The sequence below is a fragment of the Passer domesticus genome, chromosome 10, assembly GCF_036417665.1.
Source record: "Passer domesticus isolate bPasDom1 chromosome 10, bPasDom1.hap1, whole genome shotgun sequence".
In the NCBI taxonomy this organism is placed as follows: Eukaryota; Metazoa; Chordata; class Aves; order Passeriformes; family Passeridae; genus Passer; species Passer domesticus.
In genome coordinates this window covers 24,114,343-24,135,594 of record NC_087483.1, presented here as the reverse complement: position 1 = coordinate 24,135,594, position 21,252 = coordinate 24,114,343, and the positions used below count along the sequence as shown (strand labels likewise).

The 21,252-nt window shown below is 44.2% G+C and overlaps 3 protein-coding genes across 3 annotated transcripts; 2 read left to right on the top strand and 1 right to left on the bottom strand.

The window, feature by feature from the left end:
- Positions 1-1,040: 1,040 nt before the first annotated feature.
- CFAP210 (cilia and flagella associated protein 210) lies at positions 1,041-7,785 on the bottom strand. The gene is made up of 9 exons (XM_064434530.1): positions 7,708-7,785; positions 6,415-6,626; positions 5,994-6,167; positions 5,703-5,899; positions 4,658-4,814; positions 3,530-3,669; positions 2,514-2,706; positions 2,026-2,190; positions 1,041-1,514 (listed from the first exon to the last, which is right to left on the bottom strand). The coding sequence occupies exons 1-9, from the start codon at positions 7,751-7,753 to the stop codon at positions 1,305-1,307; spliced, it is 1,494 nt and encodes a 497-aa protein (XP_064290600.1). The 5' UTR covers positions 7,754-7,785; the 3' UTR covers positions 1,041-1,304.
- Positions 7,414-10,398, top strand: PHOSPHO2 (phosphatase, orphan 2). The gene is made up of 2 exons (XM_064434539.1): positions 7,414-7,540; positions 9,089-10,398. Exon 2 carries the CDS (start codon positions 9,091-9,093, stop codon positions 9,814-9,816), a length of 726 nt encoding a protein of 241 aa, XP_064290609.1. The 5' UTR covers positions 7,414-7,540; positions 9,089-9,090; the 3' UTR covers positions 9,817-10,398.
- A 3,707-nt stretch (positions 10,399-14,105) lies between these two features.
- Positions 14,106-21,017, top strand: KLHL23 (kelch like family member 23). Its single transcript, XM_064434529.1, has 3 exons — positions 14,106-15,640; positions 17,211-17,363; positions 17,879-21,017. Exons 1-3 carry the CDS (start codon positions 14,428-14,430, stop codon positions 18,187-18,189), a joined length of 1,677 nt encoding a protein of 558 aa, XP_064290599.1. The 5' UTR covers positions 14,106-14,427; the 3' UTR covers positions 18,190-21,017.
- The last annotated feature ends 235 nt before the right edge of the window (positions 21,018-21,252 follow it).

Sequence of the window (21,252 nt, the reverse complement as noted above, 5' to 3'; positions counted from 1 at the left end):
CTTCTCTTTCCAGGAATTCATCCCTTGCCTTGCCTGGAAGAGACGCCTCGGGGAGGTGGCTGCACCCGGGAAGGACAGCCCACCTTACACCCAGCGTTTGTACAGTGCAGGGGAGGCAAAGCCGCTTCTCCTTGGCCCTGGGCTTGCTAGAGGTACCCTGCCTCCGGGGTGGCCTCACATCTTCCTCGAGGCCCTGTGCTTCCTCCAAGGCCTGGCTGCTTTCGGCAGTTAAGCCAAGGAACTTGAGGAAACACCCAAGACCCACTTTCAAAAGTAAAATGTTGGCAAGTGTCCTTTTTTTTTTTTTTTTTTTTTTTTTTTAAAGACTTGTATTATTTTCTGGTCTGGCCAGCAGAGACTGGCAGCTGTGGGGTGCAGCAAAGCAAAGCTTCAGGTTTCTGGGACTTTGCTTGCAGCGGACACTAGGATAGAGGGAGACCCTGTTTAAACCCAGGGTGCTGCTGGAGGAAGTCATTACAGGAACCCCCAACTTCCAAGGCAAGGGAATGAAAGGAACCTTAGCTTAAGGAAGGAAAAGTCTCTGTGGCTTGGGTGTTGGTGAGTAAATCTGCTGAGGAATCTGAGATACAATTTTAGATCACATCTATTTACAGACTGAATTGCTGATAGTCTTTTTGAAGCCCAACTATGCTGTCTCTTGATGTGCTGATTTTGTAGGCCCTATTTACAGCTGTATTGGGACCTATCTGCCTCTTTGGTGACTTTTAAGGGCTGGGATCAAATTACATTAATATTTTCATGTAATAAAACTGATTTATAGCATGACATTTTTCAGACATAGTTGCAAAATACTACCAAAACTGCACACCCTAACTGTTCAAAGTCTCACATATGTTCTCTTTTTTTTTGTCCCCTGTAGTTATAACCTGGGACAGCGAATTTTTAGAACAATGAATATTAAAAATATAACAGAAGTAATGAGCTTTTGGCTGGAATGGGTTACAGTGAGAGTCAGTTATATAATATGAATTCCTGTCTCAAGTTTAATAACCTAACATTCATGAAATACAGGTTAGGGATGTTTGAATATAACCAGTTACACGGCAATCTTTTATTTTTTCAAATGGAAGTCCAGATTCATGGAATATATTTGATATCAATAATTTACAGTTTAACTGTGCCTGTATGGTTGAAAAATTTATTTAACTTGAAAATGGCTTCTGCCTTTCCTTGGTGGACAGTTTAAGAATTATTTCATATTTTTGTTTCTTGAGCAGCACTACAGCTACAACAAGGTAACTGGATCCCAACATATGTTGGGAAACTAGTATTTATTTCTTCTCTCAGAAAAATGGCCTATGTCCAAGTCCTCTTCCATTTTCACATGCTTTGAGAAGAGGATAAAGATGATGTGTTGTCTTAGATTCTGTTTCGATTAATTCCTTTGCATATTTCTGAAACTCTTGCTCTTTATAAAGTGCAATAGCCTCTCTCTGAGCATTGTAGTCCAATTCTGCTTGCTTTTCCTGCTCTTTTCTTGCCTGCTTTTCAGCCTGATGAAGAAAATGGAATAACAAAGCTTAGTATTTTGTTTTCAACATCACCACTCTGTAAAGCCGAGAGAGGGTAAAAGCTTACAGCAGGTTTATGGCATCCTTAGCTGAAACTTGGCACCTGTCATCCCTCCCCACTTCTCTCCCCTGCCTTATCTCCCCAGAAAGGGTACATGAAATAGCTGAGTGAACATCAGCATTAGCTGCTGCTCTTTGGTGACCTGTCCAGAAGATGCAAGAGGACAGCAGTGCATGGTTAAAAAAAAGTTATAATGGCACAGGACAGGATGTGATCTGTCCTTGCAAACCGGCCTTGATTTGCACCAGTGCTCTGGGGAAGCTGGTCTCCAACACCAGGGCATGCCAAACACACATGATTAAAAACAACCCAACAAACAATAAAATCCAAACAAAACACCTAACTTCCTCTTTCTCTCAGCAGGAGCTAGTGTATTGGTTTAGGTGCAGGCTTCTTTCTGAAGAGATTGACAGGGCACAGCTTTCTACTTACTATTTGCTGGAGCTGAATTTTCTGTACTTCTCTGTTTGCCTCATCTCGTCCATGTTTTTTGTTGTTTTCCATTTCCAGGTGGATGCGGGCTTTTTCCATTAACATATCCCGTTCTTTTTCAGCCTCTTCTTTCTCCTGTCTCTCCTTTTCCTCTTTCAACTTTATCTGTAGTTTACAAAACACACAAAAGCTAACCAAGGAGCTGGCCTGCTAAGCTGGAAGTTGTATCTCTCTGCAGAAGCAGCCCTGAGTCATTATCACTCTGGTAAGCAGGGTCACTGTGGCTGGCCGGTGCCCAAGCCCAGCGCTTTCTGCAGCCCTGGCAGAGTGCACCCAGCCCAGAAGGGAGAAAGGGAGAGGGGCTCCAGGAAAGGTGTCAGCAGGCTTGCTGAAGCCTGCTGATGCATGGCACCAGAGCCACCAGCTGTGGCCTGGGCCAGGCTCCTCAGCTGGGGTAAGCAGAAGTAAGATCAGCCCAAGTTTCTTACCACAGTGGCTCTGTGTTCAGCAATAGATTCAATAGCAGCCTTTTGTTTTGCTTCTTTCTCTTTGCGTTTTTTTTCTTCTTCAGCTTCTTTTCTTGCAACATCTCTAGCCAATCGATCATCTTCCTTCTTTAATGCCTCACCCATTTGTTCAGCTAATCGACTAATGATTTTGTCCTGTTGTTCCTGTACTTGTCTGCAGAAGAACATGAGCTTCCATAACATAACAGTGCAACACACCTGGGTCTACTTGAAGCTACCAAACTCAGCAGTTCTGGTTCTAGAGCTCTCTCCTCTTGACCACACAGGCTGGCCCACCCCCAACTCATTATCTCCTTCTGTTCCTTCTGTTTGGTTTATTTTTATATTATCCGATTTAGCAAGTAAATGTTCCCAGTGTTCTTGTATCACTAGTTTCTCTTGCAATAATGAGCTGGATCACTCAGGAAGGATTCCAGCATGCATCTTGCCATCAGAAAGGGAATGTTGGTTAGAAGCAGGAAGGGAAGAAAACTCTTTGATTGACTCAGTGGTATCATCACATTGTACCCTTAATGTTAAACTGATAAAATATCTCCCCTTAAGAACATGACGTAGTTAATTAATGTTTGTGCCTTGCTGAGAAGTCAAATAATTTTTCTTGAGCTGACTCAGAGAAATATAGCTTATAGTCAAAAATATTTTCATCAAGGATCTTAATTGTCTTTAATTATTGAGCAGGTAAAGATTTGACAGGCTACATGGAAAATCACTCTTCTCAATACACTGGTGCAAAGCTTTGCACTTTCATAAGCCTCTGTACTTTAAAAGGTGGAGAGATTGCTCCCTCACACTCTTACTAAGGAACCTGTGAAAAAAAAATATTTTTTCTCTTGAATTCCCTGCTCTCCCTATCAGTAGAATTTACAATAATGTGTTAGAATAACTGTTTCTTGTGTTATATCATTAGTCTAAATGATCTGAAAACTACAGTACAATTTTTAGATCATTTGTGATTTATACTCTAGCATTGCACCTACCTACGCATTTCAGCTTCTTTCTTTTTTCTCATCTTGGCAATAATTTCCTTTGCTTTAAAATGGGCTTTGATCCGATCATCTTCTTCCATTTGGTTTTGTTCCTCTATTGCTTTGATTATTTTCTGGTCATTTACATACGCCTGTATGGGCAAAATGGTCCTGATGTAGCAGAGGATGTTTAGAATATCTGGACCGGGGGTAGCAGCTTACAGGAATCACTCCCTGTTCCCCCTCCTCAAGTTTCTTTCAAAAACAGAAGAGAGAAAGGGGATCCTCAGGAAAGGAGAGAGAAGGCAAGAAAGGGATACATCCACTTACTTCTGCCTCCCTATTCAAACATCAAGATGAGACAGCAGACGTGAGGGTGGGGAACTGGAATTGAGCATCAAACAGCTCCTGCTCTGCTGCATCGCACCAACAAATTGCTGAGTGATGGAGAGAGCATTGTCCCTGCTCCCACTGACACACATGGGCCAGGGCGATGGTCCAACACCACCCACACAAGATCATTCTGCTCCTGGCCCCACCTCATCTGAAACTACCCCTAAGAGCTTAATCCAAAACACAATGGAAGAGGAGTTTTCTGTACTTTTATGTAAAAAAACCAGCTGTCTTTTGCATGCTGGCCAGAACTGCTCTGAGGCATTTCTTGTTTGTACCTTAGTAGCATGCCTTTAAAGGTTAAATGAGATGGCAGCAAGTCTTGACTAAATCCCAAAACTTCTGCAATCATAAAGTCAAATTAAAAAGATACATTCAGTCCCTGTCTATTCCGTCTTTCTAACAAAGAAAAATGGGCTTAAAACAGCAGGAATGGGAACTTAAATCCAGTTCTCAAGTCAAGGAGATATTCCTTGATGTCCACAGCCAAAGACCATAGACCAGTCAAAGCATCAAGTGCCAACATCCCTTCAGACAAGAGAGGGGAGGGGCCTTCAAAAGGTCTTTCCCAAAAGCTCAGAGGAAGGACATGGCCTGCAACTGGCAGGGCAGGCATTTGATCCCAGGCTGCTAAAGCTGTCAGCAAAGACCCCGTTGCCAGTAGATCCCTTTACTTGTGGGCTGAGTCCAGCCATCAAAGCCCAGGTGAAATACACATTTTGAACTGTCTGCTTTCCTGCTACTTACATGATACAGCTTCTGGCGTTCAATTTTTTCCTCATGTTCCTTTTCTTTTTTTCTCTGAGTTTCTAGTTGGTACAGTTGAATAGATCTCTGTATTTCTTCCTCTTCTTTTTTTTTTTCCTGTTTGGCCAGATCTGCCTGATGCTCACGCTCCTTTATTCTGAATCAGAGAAAGGTGAATAAATTGTCTAGGAACTGCATGAAGTAACAAACTGCATAACCGTAGGTACCTTGCAGTGAAGAATGTGATACTTTGAGTTGAAGGCAGGTAGAATATCAGAGGTGAATAACAGCATGATTGTTTGTAATGGTAGCCCTGGTCAGAAATGAGCTACCTGATATGCTCACAGTTTGCAGTCTCGTGGTGATAAGTTTTAGCTGGATGACTCATTAGCACCACTGCATTGCTAATGATCTGGCCTGTATGTGCAGCACCCTTGGAGAACAAGATTTCCCCAGTATGACCTTCCTTCTGGGCATGCAGGCAGCAGCTTAAGCTGGTAATGTTCTATACTAAGTTCTGCAAGAATCTATGTGTTGCACCTGGAATATGTAGGACCCGACTTTGAACCCTTCCTCTGCGTTGGGACATTTGATTCCTTCTATCAGACCACCAGGGCCAGTCCTGTAAATACCACTGGGGATTCCTCCATAAGATTTACGGAAAACCCGAGAGAAGGAATAGAAGTGACAGTAATGCCTTCTCTTGTTGTGCAGTCTGGAAGCTCATAATGGATAAATGGAAAATCTAATTTAACATTTTCCTTGTCTGGAACAAAAACTGAGTAAAGTACACTTAAATTTCATTAACAACATTTGAACAGTGATTTGACTAAAGCCTGCTGATGCTTCCCAGAGGCAATTTTGCCTACAGACTGTTGGCACCTAAAAATGCAGATAGCTTTTCCCTTTCGGGCGAGATCTTCTTTAAAAAGAATGCCATTTGTGAAAAAAATTATTAGCAAGTTTCTGTAAAAGCCTCATAGAATGTATTTTGAGAAGAGTTTAAGTAAATAATGAAGTAGGGTTGCTTTTAATTACTACTTACTGTTGTAACTGATCTTTGCATAGTGCCTGTTTATTCATATAACGCTGATGTGCTTTTTCTTGCTCACTGAGAATGTATTCTTTTAATTGACGTTGCTCTTCTTCATACTCCCTCTTTTTGTTATCAAGTAATCTTGACTTTAGAAATTCAACTTGAGCATCTCTTTCTTTTAGGACCTTAGTAAGTAGAAGTGCACTCTGCAAGAGAACATTTAAAGTAATTTTTATGCTCAGAAGTCTTTAGAGACATTCAGTACAATTTCAGTGTAAAATATGTAAGTTGTCAACAAACATGGAAATGTCTCATTCTGTCGTCCTGATAACGTAGGTAGGTTTTTGCACGATCAATAACCTCCTTCCGTTTTGCTGCCTGGAACTTTGCTTCTTCCAAATCAAGTAACTTTCTTTCTTCCTCTTCCTTTTCTTCACGTAATTTTTTGGCTTGAAGTTTCTGTTGTATCAGGCTCTACAGTGCAGACAAAATTAAAAATCACACTTAAATTTTGGATTGGTTTTTTACTTTGCATTTTAACTTTAAGTAAAAAAATACCAATGTTTCAGTTAGATGTTAAATATATTTAAATGGTATTTAGCTGAAACACATATTCAAAAGCAAATGTTAAACAAAGGGAGTATAACTAGAAATGTTACTATGTGTGGTTTTGTATATACAAACGTGACTACCCTTGTTTCCAAATGTATCTTGTACTTACCAAAGTGGCACTGCGTGGATCTTCTTTTCCAGCAGCTTTGGAGTCCAAGTGCACTTCTTCCTGTTCTTTCTTCTCATCAATGTGTGGTGCTTGTCTAATGCTGTCCTGAATCCTTTCCCATTGTGCTTTTGACAATACAGTGACCTGACGAAGATCTGTTTCATTTGGAAGGAAAAACTCATCTAGAACATCCTTTTCTTTCCAGTGATGTGCTGTGCAGAGGGAAGATAAAATACAAAGGTTACTCGATCACAGAAAATCCAGTAATCAAACATGTATCAGGATTTGAATGCGGGCATGGTAGCAATACTGAGTTATCCTTAGTGTTTCTTAGTCCCCCATGCCAAACCCCAGAGCTAAGACAGGGTATCTGTATCTGTAGTGTACCTGTGCCCAGTGCATGGACTTGGATGGGCACTGACTGCCTGCACTGTTTGTACGTGCCCTTGCCTGTTTGTGTGTTTGTGTGGGGTTGGCCTGTAGTAACACACTTCCGGGCAGTACTTGGGCATGATTCTTAGAACAGCAGGGAGCAGAAACCATTCCCAAAATGAAAAGGAGAATTGGTAGAGCCATTCTGCTTCCTGCATAAGGCAGCAATTTGGGCACAGACTGTGCCTTCCTACCATGTCCTGCATACTCATCATGTTTACTGAAACAGTTCTGTTGTAGAACAGTTTTTGATTTGTTGGCAAGACTAGGATTTCTTAGTTGCATTAGGCTCACATACGCTCACAGGCATAAATGCAGCTTTTCTAGTTGATGTCTAGGTTTTGTGAAATGCTCTTTCAAGTGTCACCACCATTTTTGAAGGGAGTGCCACTGTACAGAACGGTGTTCTGTATTAATTGTGTGGTTTGCAGCAGACTGACAGCCCAAGTCTGAAAGGGAAGGAGGCTTTCCCTTAGGGTGACACCGGTGTCAAAGTCTGTTTTCCAAATGCCGTTGCTGACCAGTCTCCCGACAGGGGTCAGACCTGATGCTGTCCCTCTCTCCTAGGTGCAGACAGCCTCACCAGAAGTACAGGCGCACTGATGCGGCTGCGCCCTGCGGGCAGCAATCTGCCAAGCCCCTCGTTCTTGCCCAGCTGCTGCCCCTGGAGGCGCTGGACCTGCGCTGCCTTCAGGTCAGTTCTCCGTTCCTAGGGAGAAACAGCCCCTCTTGCCGTCTGCAGCTGGGGGAGCTCTGGGGAGAGTCACGCTGAGCGCCCCTACGGCCTCCCGCAGCCTTGCGGCCGCGGGCTCGGCACCGCCCTCCCGCCGGCTCCGCTGTCCGCGGGGCAGCCGCACTCACGGGCGCCGCTCCGCCGCCGCCGCCCCGCCGCTGCCGCCGCCGCCATCTTCCCGGGCCGCGGGGCGTTGCTGGGCGACCGGGCGGCGCGCGGCCACGTGACGGCGCGGGCGGAGCGCGCGGGGCGGCCCCGGGCCCCGGGCTGTGCCCCTTCCCCTCACGGCCGGGCCCCGGGCTGTGCCCCTTCCCCTCACGGCCGGGCCCCGGGCTGTGCCCCTTCCCCTGGCGGGCCGGGCCCCGGGCTGTGCCGCTTCCCCTGGCGGGCCGGGCCCCGGGCTGTGCCGCTTCCCCTCACGGCCGGGCCCCGGGCTGTGCCCCTTCCCCTGGCGGGCCGGGCCCCGGGCTGTGCCGCTTCCCCTCACGGCCGGGCCCCGGGCTGTGCCCCTTCCCCTGGCGGGCCGGGCCCCGGGCTGTGCCGCTTCCCCTGGCGGGCCGGGCCCCGGGCTGTGCCCCTTCCCCTCACGGCCGGGCCCCGGGCTGTGCCCCTTCCCCTCACGGCCGGGCCCCGGGCTGTGCCGCTTCCCCTCACGGCCGGGCCCCGGGCTGTGCCGCTTCCCCTGGCGGGCCGGGCCCCGGGCTGTGCCCCTTCCCCTGGCGGGCCGGGCCCCGGGCTGTGCCGCTTCCCCTGGCGGGGCGGCCCCGGGCTGTGCCCCTTCCCCTCACGGCCGGGCCCCGGGCTGTGCCCCTTCCCCTCACGGCCGGGCCCCGGGCTGTGCCCCTTCCCCTCACGGCCGGGCCCCGGGCTGTGCCCCTTCCCCTCACGGCCGAGCCCCGGGCTGTGCCCCTTCCCCTGGCGGGCCGGGCCGCTTCCTCCCCGCCGCCGAGGCTGCTCTGCCGCTGCGGCACTGGCTGCGGGCCCGGAGCAGGGCTGGCCCGCCCGGGAGGGGTCGGCAGGTTCAGCTCCGCTAACGGCTGCGTTTCGTTTCTTTGGCTTCTTGGATTTTGTGCGGCCTCGGTGAAGGCACTGGCTCCATCTGATTGGTGAACGTTTCCTTTCAAAATATCTATTGAGGCGTTTTGCCATGAGAATTCCAGAATTTGCATTGATAAATGCTGGTGGAGAAATTAGTATCTGCTCAAACGTATGGCATATGGATACAAGAACATTGATGCTGTGTTAGCAAGTATTAGTAACATTAGCAGCATGAGTTAGATACTGTTGCATATTTTAAACAGAAGTTGGACACTGAACTTTGACATTTACAAGTTGCACTTTTAGCTACAGCGCAACTTCCCATCATGGTAGTGGCCATAAATAGTTTATTTTGTTCCGATGTTTTCTTCCAGTTTCTCTTCTGAGCACAGGGTCAGGGTAGGAATATAGTACTTCTGTTTATATAAATAATTTTCTTATTTGTTTATTTTGGAAACTATTTTCTCACAGCTATGAAATTTCTGTTGGTTTTTGATTTTGACCATACAATCATAGATGAAAATAGTGACACCTGGATTGTGAAATGTGCTCCTGAAAGAAAACTTCCTAATGAATTAAGAAACTCTTACCAACCAGGACATTGGACAGAATATATGGGCAGAGTCTTTGTCTACTTGGGAGACAATGGTGTCAAAGAAGATGAGATGAAAAGAACTATGACAACAATTCCTTTCACTGCGGGAATGATAGATCTTCTGGGATTTATTGGCAAGAACAAGGAGTTGTTTGATTGTATAATTGTTTCAGATTCTAATACAGTATTTATTGACTGGATTTTGAAAGCTGCTGACTTCCATCAAGTGTTTGATGAAGTGTTTACAAACCCTGCGGCATTCAGCAGTACTGGCTATCTTACTGTACAGCACTTCCATGCTCACCATTGTGCAAAGTGCCCTAAAAACCTTTGCAAAAGCAAAGTTTTAAAAGAATTTCTAGATAAACAGTTGGAGCGAGGAGTGAGTTATACACAAATTATATATATAGGTGATGGTGGGAATGACTTATGTCCAGTAATGTTTTTGAAGAAGAATGATATTGCTATGCCCAGGCAGGGGTATACCTTGGAGAAAAGGATTTCTCAACTGGCCCAAAGTCTCAGTCCTGTACAGTGTTCTGTTCTGGTTTGGTCATCTGCAATTGACATCATGTCTTACCTGAAACTACTTATAAAGGAATGATTCTAATGATAAAAGGAAACCGATAAACTTCCATTTTAACTTATTGGGAGAGAAAAAATGCATATGTATAAAAGCTCAGCATTGTAAAATTGGGCTATTATCTGAAATTATGGAGCTTTTAACCCCAAACAGAAAACTGTTTATGTTCAATCCTGGTGATAATGCGAAAGTGCAGTAAAAAGCCTTCTAACACAGTACAGACTCCAACATAAGTGAAAAAGGGGCATTGGGACAGGACTTGGCATTAGTTTTTGGCTACTCCCTTCCCTCCAACCCTCTACAAGTATATAGCTGATATATACTTGCAATCCCACACACTTAGGAGGAGGAGGAGGATTCCTGTTCAAAAGAATGAAATTCTTTATTAGAAAACATTAGGTGCCAGGAGCATGGTTCTAGAGCTGTTGGCTTTTATACTTCTTTGATGTCAAATTATTTGCTTGTAATCTTGTTTAATCCAAAGATGCATTTATATTTTCAATTGATTATTTTACCAAACAAAATGACTTTTTAATACTTTGTATTATCTTGTATTGTAAAGACAATAAAAGTTGCTGTCACTGACAAATGCAACACAACTAATTTGTGTCATGTATTCTGCTGGTGTTTTATCAGGCCTGGAGAGAGTAGACACAAGTGTAGGTGTCAGCCTTTGGCTGGTCAGACCCTTTCTCTTCTGGAAAGCTGGAAGGATGTTGCTTTTTTGTTTAAAGAAAAGTCTCTCTCCCATTCTGCCTACAGAGCGTGCTGCTGCCTCTCTACAGAGCTGACACTGGTTTGATCTTCCATGCTGACAGCTCTGAGCCAGCCAGATGCCTTTCTTCCTCCTTGCTTGCTGCTGCAGTGCACAGGCTCGCAGAATGGTACATACATTTACATTGTATACACTGATTTACCTATTCATTCTCATTTTTATCTATAGCACAATCTTTTAGAGTCTGGCAGGAAGCGTCTATGTCCATTTTAACTTTTAAACAGATTGTTCTGTCTAAGCAGTTCTAAAGGATTGTTTGTGAGCATGCAGTCTTTCTCTTTATGACTGACAGTGAGATGAGCCCCAAGTATTGGACTGTGCATATAAAGGTATTAAAAGTAAGTCTCATTAAAGTTTAATAATGTGTTTTCATGCCAAATGTTTTTATTCTTATATCTCAGAAAAGGTTCAAAATGCTGATGTAGTTTACTATTAAACTGAGATCATATTTAGCTTAAGTGCTTTAATAACTGAGAGATTAGGCCAACTTTCACAGTACCTCAGTTGCAGATGTCTGAGGAGTAGCTCAGCAGCCTGCAGTTGCCATATCTGTCTTCTTTTGTTTTCTGTGCAATGTTATTCTCATTTTCTTCTAGACATTTCATTATGTCAGTACCTGCTCTTTCATTAATTGAAGATTTTTGAGTGGTCTTGCCTGTTTTCAGGCTGCTGGTTTTCATAAATTTCCCTTGTGCACTTCTTTCCTTGTCTCCACCTATTTTACTGTATTGTGGAAGGTTGCTTTGAACACTCTGCTGTCTAAGATGTCCAAAGTAATACACTTCAGTTCTCAGGAGCCTGGCTTTAGTGATGGATATTTGGTAAGTGTCTGAGATGTTCATATTTGGGATCTTGGCCTATTGTTTTACTGAAGGACACAAAGACACCTAAGGACTGGTGGGTCTCAGGCTGTGGCAGATTTAAGTTTTCTGGTTTATAGGTCATACAAAAGAAAGGTAATGGCTGTTGCATAGGGCAATTTCATATATTACTTCGGGTTTTAAGTTGTTGCCATCGTTTGAACCCAGCTGGCAGCTAAGTAGGGCAGCTTGTGCACTCCAATCCCCCACTCAGTGGGGAGGAGAACTGAGGAAAAAATTAAACCCTGTGAGTTGAGGTAAAAACAATTTACTAATTGAAACAAAATAAAATATCGCATTACTAAATTGATATAATTGTAATGAAAAGGAGAGAGAAAGGAATGAAGCTCAGGAGAAACAAGTGATGTATAATACAGTGCTCCCCACCCACTGCTGGATGCCCAGCCCACCCCCGAGCAGCGATGGGCCCCTCCTGGCCGACTCCCCAGTTCCTGTGCTGAGTGTGCCCTCCCATGCTGGGGAACATCCCTTTGGCCTGCCCAGCCCAGCTCTCCTGGCCATGCTGCCCCAGCTCCTTGTGCAGCTTCTCACTGACAGAGCATGGGAAACTGAAAAGTCCTTGAATATGGGTAAGCACCACTTAGCAACAACCAAAACAACAGTGTGTTATCAACATGATTCCCATAATAAATCCAAAGCAGCACTAACCAGTGACTAAGAAGGAAGTTAACTCTATCCCAGCCAAAACCAGGACAGGTGGGTGTTTCCTTAATTCCAGATGTGCTGCTGAATATTCCAGATTCTGTGCTGGTCTCTTCTGTGTTTTTCAGAACTTAGTTATGGAATAGCTTGCTTTGAGTTTGTCCCCAGATCTTGGATACAGCTTGCTTAAAACCAACAAAAAGTAGTATATCAATGATTACTCAGCTTTTTCTTCCACTTACACTAACTATTGTTCTTTTAGCCTTAAGGGACCTACCTTGTAATTTGCTGTGAGAGTGAAATATTGGATGAGAAATTGTTCTTCACGCTCAAAAAAGGATTTTTCTGTGGCTTTGATTAAAGTGCTGAAGCAGGAGTTGAGAGTAGATTAAGCAGAGTACTTGAAATATTAGCAATTATGTTCTAATCACTTCAAATGGAGGGTAGTGCTGATGATATTTTCCAGACAAAGTGCATGTTGGAGACAGAATAAATTTTTCAATTCCAGTAGGCAGATCATTAAGCTATTAATCAGGTCTTGTTTGGGGTTTTTTTTTCCCCACGTAATAAAAGTGAGAACTTCTCTGAAGCACAAAATTACCAAAATTTTCCACGTTTGGTTACAATGGAGGGGAGATGAGTATCTCCAAAGAGTGAAGCTGGTTCAAGCTGGTAGCCCAACCAAAAGACAGGGAAAAGCTCCTTGAAGGGGGATGCAAGTTCAGTACTAAGTGTTGCTGACTTGCTCTCTGCAGGGGAGATGACTTAGGTAAAAATGTTATGAAAAAATGCATAAGGGAAGTCGTACCTGTATGGGAAACATTCTGTGTGGTAGCAGGGGTGCTGTCGTACACCATGACTGCGAGTACTTAGCCTTAGTATTGTGTGCTAGTGCAATAACCAACACTTCAAAGAAGTTCCTGCTTGTCCATAGGAAGCTGATGAAATGGAAAACGCAACCAAAACAAAGCTGTTGCCATGGGGATGTATAAAGACTTAGGGCTGCACAAGAGAATTTTCTGGATGAAGAAATGGAGTCATGTAGCTGAGGGACAGGCCCGTGTCGGACAGCAGGGCTGTTGTAATTCCTGGGTTGCACTACAGAACTCCAGTTCTCTGGGCTAACAATGCATCGAGAGGGGTTGAAAAAAAGGAGGGCATAGATGTGTGTAGGTATGGGGAAATTTTGGTTTTGTGGGTTTTTCTTTTGGTTTGTTTGGATCATTTTATTTTTGTCTTATATTACTGTGTAAAGGCCAAGGGACACTTTGAATCCTGGTGCAGGGTTAGCATGGGAGCAAGGATGGCAGACAGGTATGGCCATATACACTTTCCTGTTTGGATTTCCTTAGTTCATACTTCTGCTGGGCATTGTGACAGAAATACTACCAGTAATTAAAATAAAAATATTATGCTTTTTCATCTGTGTTGAGTGGGAACTATCAAAATTTCTCCTTTTGGGTATTGCTGGCACTTAGCTAATAATAATATTTTCCTCCTTTTGGTTGAAGAAATTACTGGCAGTTCTTTCAATCTCCCTGCTCTGCTGGGGCAGGGAGAGCCTGGCTGCTGGATGCAAAGACTCCGAAGCCTGCTGCAGATGGAGAACCCACCGCTGCTTGAACCAGAAAAAAAAAAAAAAAGACTTCTTAAATTGTGAATCACATTTTCAGGAGTTACAGAAGCCAATATAGCCTTCTTCCTGAAAAAATTACTTATTGTTGGAATCTGTTTGTGGGCATAATTTGTTACTGTCCTTTGAACCCTGCCAGATTCAGGAGTTTGGGGAGAGCTGTGGCTGTTCTTTCGACTCCTGCTCTCCGGTAATGGGGGAGCCCTTGGAGCTTGCTGCTCTTCCCAGTATCGCTCCTCCAAGCGCCCTGGGAGCGCGGGGCGCCGCTGCGAGAGGCGGCTTTAGGTCGCTGACAGCGGCGGCCGAGGCCCCTCGCTTTGTTGTGCGGCTGAGTGACACCGAGCTGGTGACGCTCCCCAGGCATCTGCTCCTGTCCCTAACACGGCCGGGCCTTCTGTCACCCCCGCAGACAGCCTCTAGCCCTGCCCGGGGTGGGGAGCGCCTGCACGGCGGCGGCAGCGGTTCGGGCCGGACCTTCCCGAGGCGAGCGGGGGCCGGGCCGGGCGCGGGGCACCAAAATAGGAGCTGTCGCTGCGGCCCCGCGGCTCCCTCCGGCAGCGGCTCTTCCAAAGACGGTCAGGGGCCGCCGCGGGCTGGGAGCCCCCGTGAGCGCCGTGCCGGGCGGGTCCGCAGCCGGGGGCGGCCGGGCTGCGCGGAGCGGCGCGGAGCGGACAAAGCGGCGGGAGCTGCGGGGCGCGGCGATGGCCGCGGCCGGGCAGGAGGAGTACGCGTACCTCTACAAGGACTCCGCGCACCCCGCCGGCTTCCTGGCGGCGTTCCGGGCGTTTTACCTGGACGGGCTGTTCACCGACATCACCTTGCAGTGCGCCTCGGGGGTCATCTTCCACTGCCACAGAGCTGCCCTGGCAGCCTGCAGCAGTTATTTTAAAGCCATGTTCACAGCCGATATGAAAGAAAAATCCAAAAACCAGATCAGCCTTCCCGGGCTCAGCCATGCAGTACTGGAAGCTCTCGTGAATTATGCATACACATCACAGATCCAGATAACAAAGAGAAATGTCCAAAGCCTACTCCAGGCTGCAGACCTGCTCCAGTTCGTGTCAGTAAAGAAAGCCTGTGAGCAGTTTCTGGTAAGACACTTGGATACTGACAACTGCATTGGGATGCACTCCTTTGCTGAATATCATGATTGCTCAGAGCTGGAGAAAGAGTCCAGAAGGATATTGTTATGGCAGTTTGAAGAAGTGTGGAAGCAGGAAGAGTTTCTGGACATTGGCAAGGAGAAGCTCTCTTATATCCTCTCCAGAGAAAATCTCAATGTTCAGAAAGAAGAGGCAGCCATTGAAGCTGTCATTAAGTGGGTGGCACACAACGTGGAAGGAAGAATTGAAGACATCTGCGAAGTGCTGAGCTGCATCAAATTAGACTTAGATAATGTGTATTTGAGGTCAGCTTTAAGCCTGCAAAAAAAATGCCGACTCAATGACAGTAAGATAAGGTCACTCATATATAATGCCCTGAACCTCAGTCCCAAAGGTCTTTCCAGAAGATCCACAGCAGCCATGTATGTAATTGGAGGATATTATTGGCATCCCTTATCAGAAGTGCATGTTTGGGATCCTTTAACTGATGCATGGGTCCAGGGAACAGAGATGCCAGATCACACCAGAGAGAGCTATGGGGTCACTAGTTTGGGGCCGGACATATATGTGACAGGGGGTTACAGAACAGAGAGCATTGAAGCTCTTGACACCGTGTGGATATATAACAGCGAGAGAGATGAGTGGACAGAAGGCTGCCCCATGCTCGACGCAAGGTATTACCACTGCGCCGTTTCCTTGAGTGGCTGCATTTATGCATTGGGAGGGTACCGGAAGGGAGCTCCAGTCCAGCAAGCTGAGTTTTATGATCCTTTAATACAGAAATGGCTTCCCATTGCAAACATGATCAAAGGTAGGTAAACTTTTGTATGGTGTCTGCCTCCAATGCCAATTCTTTTGTATTTGCCATTTTTAATTGCCATGGAAACATTTAGGATTTGATCCAAATTCTAGAGACGTTCATGGGAATTTTCAGTTAATGTTGGTGGGCTTTGGTTCAGGTCTTCAAATAACCACAACCATCCAAATGCTATGCTGGGCTGTGCCATAGAATAGCGGGTAGAAAAGTAAGTAGTAGTCTCAGTTTAATTTTGCCTTCTTTGATGACTATACTTTTTGTTCAAACTAGAAAGAAATCAGAAGACTACCCACGATAAGAGTCCATTTGGTACACAATCAAAGAGCAAGCTCCAGTAAAGGGACTGTATTATTTTTATATACAATTTTCCATGCAGTCATTTATAAAGGTGTCATAATTTAAAACTTCTTGCATAGAGTTCCCACCTATTTCTGTGTATCATCTGTTCAGGATCCTTAATCTTTAGTTTAATCTTTAGTGAGAGGATAATGAAAAGCACTAATACCTGTTTCTAGCAGCCAAAGTAATGATCTAAAAATGTATGAATTACAGCCTAACCAAAGGGTATTGACTGAGATGAGCTCAGCTGGTCAGAGCCTGGTGCTATATAATGCCAAGGTCACCAGTTTGATCCCTGTATGTGCCATTCACTTAAGAGTTGGATTTGAGGATCTTTCTGGGTCCCTTCCAACTCAGACTATTCTGTGATTATTTTGTAAAAGTAACAACAATACTACAGTTATACATGTTATCATACATTTTTATAAATGAATGCAAATATTTATAATTAGTTATAAAAATGTACTGTAAGTTAATGCAACATGATATTTTTCTATGTACAAGAGATTTTTTTGATGTATATGTAAAAGAAAAAAAGCAGGCTTTTACAACTTTCTCCATTGTATGTTTTCCTCAGACATTGCTACTATTTTCTTTTAATTTCCTTCAAAAGTAGAAATGCTGTGCTAACCCTATGAGTTACATATTCTATGCAGTTGTTTTGCCCAGTTTTTATAAGTGTGAAACTAAGATGCTCAGACCCCCCCCTTTGCTTTATTTCATTTTGTTGTCCTAGAGACGCAGTTAAAATGGCTCCATTCTGTTTGTGTCCTCATATATATGATAGCTTAATTAGTAATGTCATGAGAATGACCAAAAGTATCAGAAAAGATACCCCAAGACACTGAACAATTTCAACTCCCATTGTCTTTGCTCTTGCCATCTAAGTGATTTTTTAATAACTCTAACTTAGTGAAACAGTGAAACTAATTGCCTATTCCAAAATCAGTAAGACAATGTGACTTTACTTACTGCCTAAAAGTCCTGTGAGCTATCAGGTAGCTGTATTATGTGCAATATATACTAGTTACTGCAGTTTTATTTAGTCATTCTTGACTTTTGTTAATATCTTGATAAATCTGTTGTATTCACATTCAGTTAAATACCTGCAAGCATATAATGTTAATAAATATTAACAAATCATTTGAAATGGAGTTATGTATGGAAGAGACCATGGTTATTGCATGAAGTCTGAATGCATGTTTGACTTTCACACTGTGAACAGGAGTTGGAAATGCCACTGCCTGTGTCCTGCATGAAGTCATCTATGTCGCTGGAGGCCACTATGGGTACAGGGGAAGCTGCACCTACGATAAAATCCAGAGATACCATTCAGGTAGCAATGAGTGGAGTATAGTCACCACAAGTCCACATCCAGGTAAATAATTTCTCTAACAAACACAGAGCTTGATTTGATTACAAGTGTACCTGGGAGTCCTTAAGCCCAGTTAGGGGTTTTTGGCATATTCCTAGTTAAAAAAAGAAATGCCTGTAGGGCAGCAAGGGCTGTTTCCAAACTCTGAAAGTGGAAAGAGAGACCTTCTTCAAGTATCTGTTCTATAGAAATCCCTATATAAACTGAATTAAGGAATGACCATATTCTATTAAATAATATAACTTTCTGTAAAATCTAACTATTCATTGACATTTGGCAAAAACTATTTATATTCATTTTAAAAGGGTTTTCTCTATGTTCTACATCTGGTAACAGTAAGATTTTAAAGCAATTTTCACTGAGTACTGGTGCTGTAGTGTAGCAGAAAATCCTGAGGTGCCTCCTAAGTTCAATGAGGACATTCAGCTGCCCTCAGTGGTGCCCAATGTTTGCCATGTACTTGCAGTTTAAGTTGATGTTATCGTGCTGAGTTGTACTGTATTCCTTTCTTTCTGAAGAATATGGATTGTGTTCAATTACGTTACAAAACAAGATCTATTTTGTGGGTGGCCAGACCACGATCACTGACTGCTATGACCCAGAACAAAATGAGTGGAAGCAGATGGCTCACATGATGGAGAGAAGGATGGAGTGTGGCACGGTGGTTATGAACGGATGCATCTACGTAACAGGAGGCTATTCCTATTCAAAAGGAACATACCTGCAGAGCATTGAGAAATACGACCCTGAACTGAACAAATGGGAAGCAGTAGGTAATCTTCCCAGTGCCATGCGCTCACACGGCTGTGTCTGTGTGTACAATGTGTAAGCATTTCACTTCCATCTTGCTGTTACAGGAAACAGCAAATGCAGTATTCATAACAGTACTGATTACCTCATGAGGGGTTGTCTAATACAATCACTTAGTGCACATTGTTAATAACTAGATGTAATTTGTTCTTGTTTTAAACAACTCAGAAACATAAATGTGGTAACAAGATTTCCATATATTTTTCAGTCCAATCATACTTTGTCATGGAAGTTCTCAAATTGCTCTTTTATAATACTTTATACAGCAACATAGGATCTACTGTGAAAAATGGGTTTGTTTTTGTTTCATCACTGGATGAAACTATGACTTGGTGCTAAGATGAGTAAAGCCAAACAAAATACGATTCTAAGGACTACTGGCCTTAAGATGAAATCTTTGCATTCTGAAGGTAGCTGTAGAAATGGACCATTGACACAAGTTAAGTGTATGGTATATGCAGAGCAATATCACTGGGATAACTAGGTTATCAGATTCAGAAATGGGCATTTACAGGATGCCTCTAACTCTACCTTCAAATGCCAGAGCAAAGAAGAGCTTAGGCTAGGAATGAGGGAAGAAATGTTGGTAGTAGCCCAGGCACAGGCTAAAAGCATGCACTAGTTTTCCTGAAGGAGAAGTAAAAGAGCATTTCTCTTTGCCATTGTCACACTCCCTTCAACATTGCCATTGAGAAATGAAAAAAGACTCTGCAAGGCTTTGCAATGGGATCTTTGGCTGATGCACAGGTATTTGTAGTTTGGGTGTTTTTGTGTGGGGAGGGCTGTTCAGAGAAAAGCCTTAATGTGTTAACTCTTTTTTAATATCAACTCAAGGTGTGTGCCTGTGTGGAGTGGAAGGAGGAAATGAGAGAGACTGGAGAATTAACATCCGCCTGAGATTCAAACTTTTCTATTTTGTTTAATACCATTTGATCTTTTCTAAACTGTGGCTTGAGCAAAGGTAACAACTAAAGGTACTTGTCAAAGTATGTTATACATGAAAAACATGATCTATAGGATTGATTTATTTATTATTTCTCTCAAAACTTAATACGAGAGCTTCAAATTTTGTGTAGAAAGTGGATTTTTGTAACGTGATGTACAGACAAACAGATCACACTCTGTGGCCTGACAGTGGTGATCCAAATGAAGAAATGCTTTGGGGAACAGAGAAGGCTCTTTTAGCACTGATCTCCCAGTCCACTTTATAAAATGACTGCAGAAAGAGCTGTTAGACATTGGTGTGAGAGGCAGGGGCAACAAAGGGCTGCCATAGGGTGTGGTGGGAATTTCCCACACAAGCACTGCCATCTAAAAATAAATTTAGGTTTTATTGGATTTCTCACATACAAATAAAGGACTTTTCCAAGCAGTAACCTCTGAGTTTATAATATTTCTTTGCTTGATCATAAGCATTTTTGGCTTTTTAAAAATTCTTTCACATTTTTATGCTATCTCTGACTTGCATTTGGCTGCTGGTAGCAGGTGGCACTCAGCTCTGGCTTTGATGTGAAGTTCTGTGGTGTACATGTACAGTTCTTTTTTTGATGTTTTCGTATGTTGCCTCACTATGTCAGAAGCTTGTGTGTGTGTGTGTTTTCAGTGTTTTGCTTTGTTACCCATCTCACTGAGATCTATTTAGGGATCCGATATAACTTGTTTAAAGACTCTAAAGAGTGGAGAATTGAACTCCGAGGCTGTTTGAAATGCGTGGGCCAAGCAGGTGAGCAAGAAATAAAATTAATTTGTTTCTCCTGGAAATCTCCACAGCTGACAATTGCTCAAGGGCAGGTGGAGATTGAAAGGACACCACAAGAACATGAAGGTGATCTTTGTATTGAATGAAACCACATTGAACTCAACGTGTTCATGTAATTTTTCAGTGCAAATTATGTACCCATGAAGTTTCATGTTTGTTGAAAAACACGAGCATAGAACAGCTGCTTATGGCTGGCCTTGAGGTTCATTCTGGCCTGTATTGTGTCACCAACAGTCATGAGTCAGTGAAAGGATCTAAGAACAAGGTGAGGACTAACAAAACCAAACCGCTAAGCAGTCCTCTTGCCAACTGCTTGCAAACTAGGTGCTTGATGTTGGTGAAAGACAGTGCAGTTCCAGAGCTGGAGCACAGGCACAGGAAGCTGGACTCTGTGCCCCTGGGCAAGCTGCAGGCAAGCAAATGCTGCTTTTGGCCTAAATGGTATGTGCAAAATGGAAAAAAAATAAAAAAAAAAAAAAACAAAAAAAACCACCACTTCAGTTGGTCTGGTATAAATAAAAGTCAAAAAAATTACAGCTTAGTACTGCATATGAATCCTAATTTCTCAGAGATTTTCAATGCATTAGAATAAATGGAGAGATGAGTAAGTTCAGCCTAATGGTTAAATTTCAACTGGTGCTATTTTTCACAATAACCTACAATGCCCTTTTAAGCTAACTCATGTAGCACATCCCAAGAAGATGTGTTGCAGTCAGGTCTTGGGCACAGGCAGGAAAATGAACTCGGGAGCAATAGGATTCTGACCTCTGGTCAGCAGCCTACAAGGAACTCTTAGCCACGTGTGTAATACGCTTTTAAAAACAGTTGAATGTAAACCCTGAATAATTGTGCCATTGGATATGTACTACGGTAGACACTGTTTTACTGTTTCACCCATTAACTAGAAAGTGAAGTAATGTGGCAGTGAAATCAATTCTGAAGTCAATACTACTGCTTAAAAATTTTCACGTCTGCGATCCCCGTGTTTGTAGCGCCGCAGATGCCCGCAGTACATCTGTAGTGCTTAAGTGAGCGTTTGCAATAATTAATAAATGTGAATATAGCACTGCAGTACAAATGCGAGCTGTTACGTTTCTTCCCGGCGCACAAAGGCCGGCCGCCATCCCGGCGCGCGCGGCCCTCACCGGCGCGCGCGGCCCTCACCGGCGCGCGCGGCCCTCACCGGCGCGCGCGGCCCTCACCGGCGCGCGCGGCCCTCACCGGCGCGCGCGGCCCTCACCGGCGCGCGCGGCCCTCACCGGCGCGCGCGGCCCTCACCGGCGCGCGCGGCCCTCACCGGCGCGCGCTCCCGCCGCGGGGGCG